Raw genomic sequence first — 12870 nt, forward strand, 5'->3', positions numbered from 1 at the left:
CAGCATTCACTGTGTACAAGCATATCAAGGCAGTGGACACACACAGTAAGCTCTTCTTACAAACTCTAGGTCTGCAGATATGTCAACTGACTGTGAGAAACGTGAAACATTTCTCATGGAGTTTTTCTATAGACAATAATGAAAAAGAACATTTGAAAGACAACTACTATTTCTGTCGACTACAAAGCCTCCAATTTTTATTTTGCATATCAAACACCATTTTCAATCACATTATAAATTGTAAAGACTTCAGAATTAAATGCCCACAGTTATGTTAACATAGGCAGTATTCAAACTCAAAATTAAAACTCCTAACTTATCTATAAATATATCTATCACTCTATGAAGATACTCAGACTCATTTTTATCATTTAGCAGAAAGTATCTTGAAATCAAATGCCATGCCAATCAACGTATTATAAAACTTCACCTTGTTTTGCAAACGTAGGTATTCTTTGTCAAGACAAGCTTTATTCTTTTCTGCCCCAACAGCAGACAACAGGCTTATTCAAGCTGTAGAACTATCTCACTTTAAAATTCAGATCTGAAAAGGCTAAATACCTTGGTAAGAGACAGGAATAACAACAGACCTACTAAGCAACTCACTTTATGAAGTGTAGCAGAAGATCTGTGACAAATTTGGCAGATTTGACAATAGGACTTCCAGGTTCATTAAATGTGCGAGTATTATGTTCTATGTACCGGACTTCCCACATTAATGAAGAAAGGCGCCTGTATATGAAAGGAGGGAAGAGGGGAGGGAGGGGGGAAGACAGACTTCATTTCTAGCAATGTATGTGAAACAGGAGAAAAAGCCTTACATCCTTCTGCCAATGTATTATCCCATTCATCATTTTTTTACATTAAATCAGAAAAGATGCACACTTCAATATGTTGCCCTATGTGACCAGCAGAAGGCAGCTTCCTCAGGCTTCCTGCTCTCATGTTATGTCCGGTGGTAATTTATACAAACGGCTTTAAGAATATACAGCTGATGCTCCTCAGGAAAATTCATCTGTGATGCTTCAGCTGTTATTATTCCTTTATGACATACATAACCCACCCTATATCACCTCTTAAGTCACAGCTGAGGATTAACAAAATAGTAATAAAAAATTATTAAAAGTATACTTTTTTTTCTGACAGACAACGATCAGAATTCCTCACATAGCTCTGATTTAATGACCTAACTATAGAATATCCACATTATGAAAAATGATGCACAAAAGCAAAAATAACTGGGGGGGGGAGGGGGGGGAATCCAAATCTAAAAAAAGATGCAATAAAAAAGAGAATACATACTATTTCAAATAAAAACTCTGACAGCACAGAAGTTACAAATCTATACAATCTTCTGTTTTCATACTAGCAAAACACGATGAAAAGAAATGCTGCCCAAGTGTTTTGCAGAGTGAAGTGGGGGATCATTTAACATGTTTAGTGTAGCATAAGCGTTTAGATGCAATTTAATCACGTTTATAGGTCTAGCATTTAATTCTATACAATGCCAGTAGTGACTGCGAAAGATCATAGGTCTTCTGTTTTGTTTTGCATTTTTAAAAAACATACAGGCATGCTAAGACTCCTGGTTCAGAAGAGAAAAAATATGTTTTAAGGTAAGCCTCATGAAAAGCTACCAAAATCACAAATGATCTGAACAATCTCTCCTGCAGAAGGTAAAGAAAAAAATTTCACTGGAAAGCACAACACAAGGCGGTTGCTCATTACCTAACCAGGCTTTCGCAATACTACAAACTAATAAAACCAGATTTACTGAAGAAGGTATGCTGATTACCAAAAATAACTGCTTACTCTTTTGACAAGAGAAACAAAAACCAGCAAAAAGTCCTCGCCACCTCTGACTGCAACGCAGTATATTATAGAAGTGAAAGCTGGATTACATTATCTCACACAATAAAGATGGAACAATAAATGTGCATGATTGCATTATAATCTAGAAATATCCCAAGAACTAAAGGAAAGAGAAGTAATTTAAAGGAGCATACTCCTACATAGATAATATTTACTGCAAAAAAAAATACAGCAATTGGAATCATCGTTTAGGAAAATGTCAAAACAGCATCAAAAAGTTAAAACTTATTTTTGTTGCTGTCCGACAATTTAGAATTTCAAGGCAAATAATTTAAGAAGCTACTTTTTGTGTAGCTTCTTAAGTGATAAGGCAAGATTATTTTTTTTTTTAAAGTGCATTAGGACAAAAACACTTGACATATTTCTAAGGTTTCTCTTAAAAAAAAAAAAAGAAAAATCTGGTTTTTAATAAGTTATAAAGTGGAAACTTAATCCTTTTGACTAAAAGTCATTTTACTGACCTAGTCTCTGGTCCTGCAATTTGACTCTCACATGGAACAAGTCCTTTGCATAAGCAGGAATATGAATGCCATGTAATTCTAAAATACATTTTAGAGAAGAGTTGGTTCAATCATTTTAAAGTTTTATAAAATGAAACTTAGATCAAGGATAGAAGATGGGAGAAACGGAAAGCGCACACCTGTACCCATCTCCTAGCTGGGTTTACAAGACAAAGAGCTACCATAAATACGGTTGGCAGTATTTTACAGCAGGAACTGAAACTTGGATCTTACCTGTAAAATCTACTTTCCAGTCTTTGTTTAATGGTACTGAGGTCTGTGGGATATGCCACAACAGTGCAATACATTGGGTAAGCTTGAAGATCCACAGGTGCCACAAATGCAGAAGCAATATCTAGACAGAATGAAAGGAGAAAAGAAAAAAAAAAACCCAAAAAACCAAAGTTAGATACTACAGAAGTCCCTTAGTAGTTTCAAGATTCAACCCTCCACAACATATGCTGCTACTTCATGTTTGAAATGCACAGCACTTTCCCAAAAATAACAACAATAGCCACTCTAGATATTCTGAACAATTTGTGATATTCTACATATAAAAGTGCTTGCTGAGGTGTATGCTGCGAGTACGATCACGGCAGTGACTACCTATTCTGTTGTGCATGAAGCACCACACTCCTCAGAGACATGGCAAGCACATGCAAGAGACACACATTTGAAAAGTAGATTTAAATGTATAAATTATACATATATGAAGACATGCAATTCAGTATTGTTATTTACAACACAGGAACATTTAATTTGGTTTTATATTGCCACTCTCCCAACTTCAAACAAAGCAATTCTTACCGTAAAAGTTATAGTACTATTTCAATCTCATTAAGATACGGGGAAAATCCACACTCAAAATAGAAACACAATCTCCTGTCCCTACCTAACAGCAAAGAAGCCTTCTAAAACCAATCCACCATAATGCTAGAAGACTGCTGAGCAATTTACATTTGTGCACCTACACAAACTTGGTTTTTTCCTCCTGTGCTTAGAAGCATCACAAGTGCTTAGACACATCATTCTAACATTTTATACCTCAAGGGAAAATACCATAATACAAAAACATAAAACAATCTTTAAAGACTCTCTCAAAGTCTTTAAAAACAGAAAATATATTGTTGCTAAACAGACTGCTCGTCTTCTAAAAGCTGTTTACTTACTCTAACGAATGTTCTCGCAACTGCTACTTTGTACTGATATGCACCACAAATGCTATAGTTAAATCCCACACTAAGCAGTATGCCATACAACGTAATGCAAAATGTAAAGCCATTACTCTTAGACGACACAGTGAGAACAACTAAAATTTCATTTCCTCTCAAGTTTTTTAAATTTAATTCTGTAATATGGATTACTACACTGTATAGATATTTCCTTTCTTTTGAAAGCAAAGGGAAGCTTCTTATGCAGTACGTCACCAAAGAAGCCATAACGTGGGACATTCAGGTATCAGAAGTATTGAGAGTTATGTGTCTTGCCTTGCTTCAAGTACTTCAAAAATCAGTTAAAAAAAAAATTATCTGTGACAACTTAAGTATTTAACTTATGACCATTGTTACCCCAAAACCTAAGATTGCTGACTTAACAGTTTGCTCATCACAAAACATACAAAAGACTTATGTTTCAGCCTGTATTTCACTGATGGATCTCCATCTCAGACACCCATCTTTGATCATGTAAATGTTGCAGTGACGTGTTAAACTTTTTAACACTTATTTTTTCAGAAGCTGCCTGTAAAGAGTAATTGCTCTACAACCAAGTAGCAAGCGGCTTTTTGTAAGTTAATAAATTACTTTTTCTTCAACATTTTGCACAACTAAGGCAACGTGGGGGAGAAAACAGGAATTAGAAATGGCTAATACAGGGGAAATCTGCTCATAGGTATCCATTCTCTAAGTATCTAAGATTTTTTTTTTCCCCTATCTGCCTGTATTATAGTTAATAGTTGGTTAATCATAAAGTTTGCAATTTTAGCCCCAACAAAAGATTCTGGTAGCTAAAGTAAAAAAGTCAAGTACTTGTTTTTAGCATGTAAAACCCAAACCCCTAGCATGTATCAAACTATCTACTGAAAAGCAATAGTTACCTTTGACAAGAGGAGAAAATTTAGGTTTTATATGTACTCACTATAGGAAAAATGTAAAAATGTGCAATGAGAAAGTTTTGTTCCAGTTAATCAAGAGGTAAAAGGTGTATTTTATCACATTCATTTTGGTAATTTCAGAAGTACACATGAGCATAGTCTGAAAAGTACAACACAAAAACGTTTCCCATATTATTCAGGATTTACCCAGAGTCATGAGTTGGTTTATCCCTGCAATAATTCTGTCGCACTCCTCATCTCGCGTCCTGGAACCCCATTCTCCATCCAGAGGTTTGTAGAGCAGCGTTGTACGTTCATCATCTGTTAAAGGAACACTAGTTCCCAGTTCTTCTGGAAATACAGCTAGAATGTAACATGAAAACTAAGTAAAACATAAATCTTTGTATCTTGTGTAATACATATACCTGTAATTCAAAGATATGTAACATCATTTTACTAACCAAAACAAATGCATAGTTCTTGATCTGCTCAAAGACATTTTGGATGCATCCAGTATCCTTTCTGTGTATTGTTGTATGTTAAATTTAAATCCTTACAATGCAGTTTGGTGTACAAGTCCTCCATGAAACAAGACTTATCCTCTTCTGAATGGCTAATTGTAGAATTTATTTTAAAAACAACCTTTATCACAGTTAAAGTTTGTGTTTTGGTTTATTTTTTTTTTTAAACCAAAATTCTTGGTAATAAATGATTTTGGTAATGAATGGTCGATGATTTTCAGATGGAGTTTAAGATAATGACTTTGATGTTGACGCTAAAACATTCTCCAGGTTCCACCTTGTCCCAGTTTTGTGAAGTCTAAAACCAGAGCTCCTGAGCAAGCAAATTAAAAGTGCCATCACCCTAGCATTCTTGAGGACCTACCAACTTTGACAATTCATAATGTAACAGCAGATTTTCAGAGTGTGATGCCAAGTGCTCCTCTTTATCAATTTTTTTTTAAAGGAAGGTGTAACAAGTCAGTATTTGTGGATACAGCAAAAAAATCAGGTTCAGCTTTGGTTACAATATTATAAAATGTTTCCTAGAAAACACAAGGAAAAAATGCTGATTCTACTTTGTTTTTTAACCAGACTTTTAAGAAATCTTAAAAAAAAAAAAACTTAAGTGAGGAAAGAAGAAATACTACATTCTTGTCTGTGAACAGTGCCCACGCTATGCTGTCCACACTGCAGCATGTCTATCTGCCACACGCGCTGGGCCAGACAGGGTGCAAATCCTACTATTACCAAACTACGTCACAGGTGCATGTTGCATCTTCAATGCACTGAATGTCTGCAGGCATGCTGACAGGTCTCAGAGCAGCCGGTTTCCTCAAAGCTGACATAGGGCACAGGTTTATCTTCAATCCTCCCTAACTGTACAAAAAGTTAACTTTAACTGTACATCATCTGTTACAAGTTTTTGTAAAATTTCTATTTCCAACGTACACTTAGTTTGTCTAAGTATGGCTGTATGTTTTCTTTTTTTGCAGTTCATTTATCTTGATCCGCTTTATTTTAATAATTGATTTAAGAATGTTCTTCAAATGCAACTGGTTTGTGGGCCTTCCCCCCACTCCCCAAGAGAAACAGGATTATTTAAGTAAAACCATATAATATTTTTTTCTTCTTTAAATACACTCTTAAAGCAAGTTATATTATTAATGTACCGTACCATTACTTGGTATCAGCTCCATGTCCCAAGGGCTCATCTTCTCAGTATCACCATTGTCCCAGCTTAAAAATAACCACATTTAAATTATCTACTAATATTGCTTCAACAATGTAATTATTTAATGTTTGTAACATAACTTATTTATATACCACAGAGTATTATAATAAACTGGTACAGTGAGATTCAGGACTGAATTTAATGAAAGCAAGTTGCTCAGTCAGTACTTCAAATGAAATAACTAATTAAAATACAAGATTGAAAATAAATTTGCTAACCAGACATTGTAGCACTGAAATAAGCTATCAGGATAATCAGGCTGAAGAGGTTCCTGGCTTTCAATTGTTCCAAACCACCAAGCATCATCTATCACTGACCTGAAACGATCACCTAGGTAAGAACACAAAATAATTTCATCAATACAAGGCACCCTACTCCTCCCAAGAAAAGCAGTTTTTAGATACCTTTGGCTTGATCTCAAATACAGAAATCCTTTTGAACACTTGCAGCATGAACAGGGAAACATGAGTTATACTAAGTTTTAAAAAAAATATTATTAAATTATTTCTGAAGGCTGCTTTTAAACCAAAAAGAAAGTTAATACGGCATTAAAAAAACCCAATTAATGATTTGCAAATCTATCTACATATTCTGTATATATGAATTTATTTCTTTATTTCATATAAAAGGTAAGATTTCAATGCTATAACTTTAAGACTCAAGTCTACTTGCATTAAACACTACATGCTATCTTAAAATAACTGAGCACTGTGACACTTTCATACAGGGAATATTTTACATGCTGCTGAGCTCTTCCTCCTCAGTTTTTGAAGTGCTTTTTCAGCTACCCAAACGTAACTCAGAGGTTCATTTCCTTTACTATGCAGGCAATCTGACTGATAAAAGAATAAAATTTATGAAAGCTTCTTCAAAAGGTTAGCAAAGTAATTTACTATGACTTGATATGGTTTCACTACTGCAAAGCATTCGCCTAGCTGAGAAAAAAGGTCAGAAGCGTTATTAAAAAAAATTACATGTGAGTATACATGTAATTACACGCCATCATAAATTCTAACATTTTCTATAACACATGCCACAGAATTTAGAAACAATGTTTAGTGAAGTATTCAGTTCACTCAATACAAGAACAAATGTAATTTAAGCCTGAAGATTCCAAGAACTGCAAATTTTGGTTTTCATGGATTTGAATATATGCACACTTTCTCAACTGCTGCAATGTTTCTTCTATTTCAATACATTCACTCTGCCCAAATGCTTGCTGCAGTTGTCTGAATTAATAGGAAGTAAATATATTCTCAAAAATGTTCCGCTTTCTTTACGGCACTTTTTTTTTATTTAATGAATTGCAAGTAATTCTAGGACAATTACAAAGCTTCCACTAATAGTCCTACTTGTGCTGAATGTAATAGAACCAAGTATACCAGAAATATCTGAAATGCAAGATAAAAAATGTAAATAAGAGCTGATGCTTTCTTTTAAAGGAATACATTATTCTGAAGAGCTCTTAAAGTACAGTCTCCCAGTATGGCATTCCTAGTGATCAGTTTTACAAAGAAATGTGTGTAGGTACAACTGTGAGTGCTTTCATGGGGCTGAACGTTAGGCAGATCAAAACCACTTAAAGGAGTGTATACTGGCAGCTGCTTCTGATTTCTCAAGAGCCACAGCATTCCTATGGACAGAGTACTAAAGCGGAAAACAACATGACTGAAAAAGTCCACAGAACAATCTCTTGAATCACTATTTTTCCAGTGTCCTCTGTGTCACCTCATCTATGCAGACAGCAGACCAAAAATTCTGATTGGAAGAAGGATTTAGCATAATTTTCCAGAACTGTGTATCACCAGATAACATTACCTTGATGAAAATACAAAACGTATGTTGAACTTCAAGTGGCTGCTATGTAAGAGACAGGTATGCACACCTGTCTGAGACATACAGCTAAAGCTGCAGGAATCCTACTGGAATAGCTTTTAGCCCAAGTATTAATTTTGTAATTAAACTATAATAAGACATAGATGTGCAATAAATAGAATCTGAGTAGAAATAAGAACCTGTCACTTCTCGAACTTTTAAAGTTTGTTCTTTCTGAAAGGATTCAATATATTAATATACATTTTATATTACAAAACATAAGTATCATAGATAAGCAAATATTCTTCCCTAAAACAAACAAAACCCACCACAAAAAAACCCCACCACAAAAAAACCACCACCCCACCACAAAAAAAAAAAACAACCCACCAAAACACCAAAGATTGTTATTGGTTAAAAGATCAATGTTTTAATGACTTAAAGTGGAGTCAGAAAATTTCATATCCAGTGACTCTCCAAATAGTAGTTATAAAAATATTGATTTGTAGGCTAAGTGCCAAACATCATAGAGGAACAAGGAAAGATAGTAACAGTAGTCCTGAGAAGACAAACCAGCAACTGCATGACATGAAAAAAATATCAGTTTGTTGATGAAGAGCTATGGTGAAAGTTCAGAAGACTTGAACATATCAGGTAAATCTTGGGGATTTCAGATTCACATGGTTAAATACTCAGGAACAGTTTCATGTACAGTTCTAAGGCATTTCTCCTTATCCTGGTAGAAAATACGATCTACTTTCAAGGAACATTTTTACATTGTGTTCCACACTGCAACAAAACAGTGCATGGTTTGTTCCAAGTACATAAGCATACACTAGTAAAATAGCCAAAGTGCCAACATAGAAAGCAGGGTAACGCTCTGCAAGGCTCCTGGAAGAGCTGTAACAGTTTTAACAGCAGTGTATTTGCTATCTCCGCTTTAGCATTTCATATGGTCTCAAAGAAGGAGACTATTTTTACCACCCGAAAGCAGAACTGAAGAATGAACTCTAACACACACTTGTCCGAGTTACAAGCTGGTATTAGACACTACTGGCCCGAAACTCAACATTATTTACATTGAAGGCCTGATAAAAGGTTCTGGCACTTTCAAGACTTTTTGTGTAGCTCTGATTCATTCCACACCACATGTTTACAGAAAGAGTTGCCAGCCCAGGAAGGAGATGCTACCTGTGCTCAGTCTTGAGAGCAGCAAGGGTAACGTTTCAAAGTCCCTCCTCTACTCCTGGATTTCTATCATGACCGCTGACAGATGACTTCTGGCTACATGGTTCACATACAAGGTATGGCAGTTGTTCTACTCCTGCCGTCATCTTGTGGGAAAACACTATGGCATGGCAGAGGAGGACAGTACCACAGATCCATAACCACCAGGAAAGAGCAAAGCTTGGTGACAGATTAGTAGATGTTGTCCAATCTTGCCTCTTAAGGGATCTTTTAACTGAAATGATCTTTAAAGAAGAAATTGAGGTTTACATCTCCTATTGAGTCACAAGTCTAGGGTGTTTACCAAATTCCCTACAGAATTGAAGACTAGCTGTCTTTTTGGACAACATAATGTAAAGTATGAGATGATATGGAACTTACTAATATGGCACCGTGTAATTTATACATGTATTGCTAAGGCACATATCCTAAGCAAGGATATCATGATGTACATCAAAGGACAGGAGATCAATTCATCTTTCCTGGCAGAAAAGTTAGGTAAGAAACAATAAAAAAAAAAGTGCTTTTAACATCCAGCTGTGTCACTTCTTCAGGTTACTTAGCTACAATGAACTTAGGAGAGGACAGCATTTTGAAAACAGCAAATACAGACTAAGGAAGCAGCATATTTGCAGAAACCTGTCATATCAGTTGTTTCTACACAGGCAATCAGATACACCATCATGTTCTTGCATTAAAATCCTCCATTCTCCTATATGATGTTTTGCCTGAAGTGGCAAGAAATGCTGCCAAGTCAGCTGTGTACATGCTAGCCATAGCTCCTGAATAGAACAACTGCAGGAATTGAGTTGGTACAGTAATCACTGCTACTTTACAGAAAATGTGTTTAACATTGAGACCTGCTTTAAAAAAAAAAAAAAAAAAAAAAAAAAAAAAGGCAGGGTATCAGTGTTTCACTTTTGGGAGCATGTCACTTCACAGAATATACTGAGATACTGGAAAGGACTTAATGGTGCCTATAATTCTGTAAACATGGTATCACATACAAATTTCTCTCTTAGGGGAACAGAGTTCATCCTGAACTCTGAAGAATCAGTAGTACTTTCTTAATCTTTTAAGTTTCAGGGACAATCTTAAAGCTGTTCTTATGAATGAGCACATATGTATTTCCTGACCTCCTGAAAAAAAACCCAACACCTTAGAGGATCATTTTGTCATAATGCACCTTTCTCTCCCCCTAGTTAGATTTCATTGTTGAAAGGTGATCTTTGTTATCATATGGAAAAGATGACTAGGAAATAGGTCTGACTGGAGGACATACCTGTCATGTACATTCTCCAGTATCCAACACTTTGAAATAACTGACCACAGGCAAAGTAAAATGAATAAAAAACATCCCCACATCACACAGTAGTGAATTATAATTACATAGATTTCAGTGAAGCTAAACCATACAGGGTTTAGAACAGAATTCAAACAAGTATAAAGAGAGGGGAAGCACATTCTCTCTGTACAATCTAGACATCATAAATTTCAAATGATGGAGAAGATGTTTCCGTATTTCCAGAAGAAATTCCAGAAATTGGGGGTGGGGTGGAGATTCTAGTAGCAATGCAGTTGTAAGAGGGCCTTCCACACAAAAAAAAGACACACAGGCACTATATAGGCTACAATAAGTTATCAGTTACCAATAAACATCACATTTCTAAAAAGTATTCTTCAGTCCTCTCTGCAAACACATGACTGAGATTTTCTTTGCACTTTCTTTTACAGATAGCCTTCAATATTCTGTTTGCTTGCTGTAGCTTCAGTTAAGGACAAAGTAGGACTCCACATCCAAATATGGACAGAGCTTATTCTCCGATTTCACAGTATTTCACAGATTTCACAAATTATTCCACAGCACAGTATTAGGCTTTATTTACCATAACCTACTTTTTCATAAGTTATCATGAAAATAGATAGACACTTAGAAAAACAAACAAACAAAACTCCCCACACAACTCACCTATATTCCATCGCCTGTGTTTCGCATCATCAAACTGCTGCCTCAAAACCAGGAAATCTATGACATCTGGCATATCATGGTACCTAATTACAACAGAACACACAACTATTAAGTGATAAAACAGCAAAAGCATAAAGTAAAGCACTTACATAAAAAAATCAACACTTTGAATTCAACGCTTCAAAAGCAAAAGCTCAAGTCACAACATTAATGGTATCTCTTAACTTTCAACCTCACCCCCCCATCCCATGAAAGCCCCCAATTTGAATATAATATTGCTTTCCTTACTTCATGGTGAATGATCCTCCAGTTAGTTTACCCGTATCAGGGTCAAGAAAAGCTAGTTTAAGACAGCAAAGAGTAGGCAATCCCACTTCATACTTAATCCCAACTATTTTCATCAGCTCTTGCTCCTGGAATAAACAAAATGTTATGTACCATCACTGAAGTTAAGATGACTATAACAACTTTCTGAAACATGAAAATACGGATATACTGAAGAGACCAGATTTCTGCCAGAACATGTCAAAATCAAGTATCTGAAATTTAGTCTTTTAAAACAAGCTATTATTTCACAATGTAACTTGTCTGAAAAATATTGTGCTATGAAGTCTAACCAGCTCATCTTGCTCAAGCAGATGCAAAAAGAAGTACAGTTTAAGGTCTGATTTCATTTGACTATTTATTAAGTCAACTTTTCCCCCTTATCTTAACATTTTAAGAGCCCAACATTACAAACATCTGTATCAAGAAGCTTCTTTCAGTTAGTTTCCAAACTTTTTTTAATATTAAGATACCAAACAAAAATGAAAAAGAAGTGATACCCGTAATTCCATTTTATGCCATGGTTGTTTCTTGGGATTAATACTATATATTTTGTTCTTCTTAGCCATTACAACGTATGCTTCATGACCTTGTCGGAAATAGTAGACCTAAAAGTGAAATGTGACAGTTATCTAAGAAAGACTTTGAGGAGTTGAAATGCTAGCATATCACTGCCATACAATGTGTGTACCTTCTATTTTACCATCAGCTTTTTTCCACTCTGTTTTCCTGCAAAATCACAGGTTCTCAAAAAAATTAAGTGGTGGGCAATTAAAGCAGATATAGAAACATTTACAGAAAAAGCAGGAAAGACTTAGAACACCATTTTCCCTATGAGCAAGATATCCTAAATTACACATGTGAGACCAAAATGAAATCAGTAACAAAAACATCTATTTATCATTGCACTATAGAACAATTCAATGACAGTAACATGAATTCCACTAATCCAGCCAGTTATTCATCACTGTAGGACAGCCGTAAGATGACAATCAAGTATCACTAAATTCTGGGTAATTTTATCTGTTTTGAACAAGAAATATATTCTAGAAGGAAAATTCAGCTGTTTGTTATTATTGTTCTGGTAAGATTTTGGTGTTCACTTCCATACCATCAAACAAGCAGCCTAACAAAAGACAGGAACAAACTGAAAATAGACATTTCAAGTGCTTAATAAAAATTTTCAAATCCATCCACTATAAATTTCCATGGTTCAGACATCCAGAGTTGTATTAGTTTTACTTTGATCCTGCTGTATATGATACCATGTGGATGAATGTTTTTGTTATAAACCATCACTGTAATGAATTAGTAAGCTGAAAACCCTAAACATATAT

At 35.1% G+C, this 12870-nt stretch overlaps 1 protein-coding gene across 3 annotated transcripts in view; it reads right to left on the reverse strand.

Moving 5' to 3' along the window:
• The window catches only part of PHIP (PHIP subunit of CUL4-Ring ligase complex), a 120843-nt gene that overhangs the window by 15933 nt on the left and 92040 nt on the right, over nucleotides 1-12870 (reverse strand). For all 3 annotated transcript variants that reach the window (XM_072855335.1, XM_072855334.1, XM_072855333.1), the window contains exons 25-32: nucleotides 12034-12141; nucleotides 11498-11622; nucleotides 11210-11292; nucleotides 6417-6528; nucleotides 6142-6203; nucleotides 4672-4827; nucleotides 2607-2727; nucleotides 607-732 (exon numbers count right to left, since the gene is read on the reverse strand). In XM_072855335.1, the coding sequence (XP_072711436.1) occupies nucleotides 607-732; nucleotides 2607-2727; nucleotides 4672-4827; nucleotides 6142-6203; nucleotides 6417-6528; nucleotides 11210-11292; nucleotides 11498-11622; nucleotides 12034-12141 (893 nt within the window). The remainder of the gene's footprint in view (nucleotides 1-606; nucleotides 733-2606; nucleotides 2728-4671; nucleotides 4828-6141; nucleotides 6204-6416; nucleotides 6529-11209; nucleotides 11293-11497; nucleotides 11623-12033; nucleotides 12142-12870) is intronic.

This window comes from Ciconia boyciana, chromosome 3 (assembly GCF_034638445.1).
Source record: "Ciconia boyciana chromosome 3, ASM3463844v1, whole genome shotgun sequence".
NCBI lineage: Eukaryota > Metazoa > Chordata > Aves > Ciconiiformes > Ciconiidae > Ciconia > Ciconia boyciana.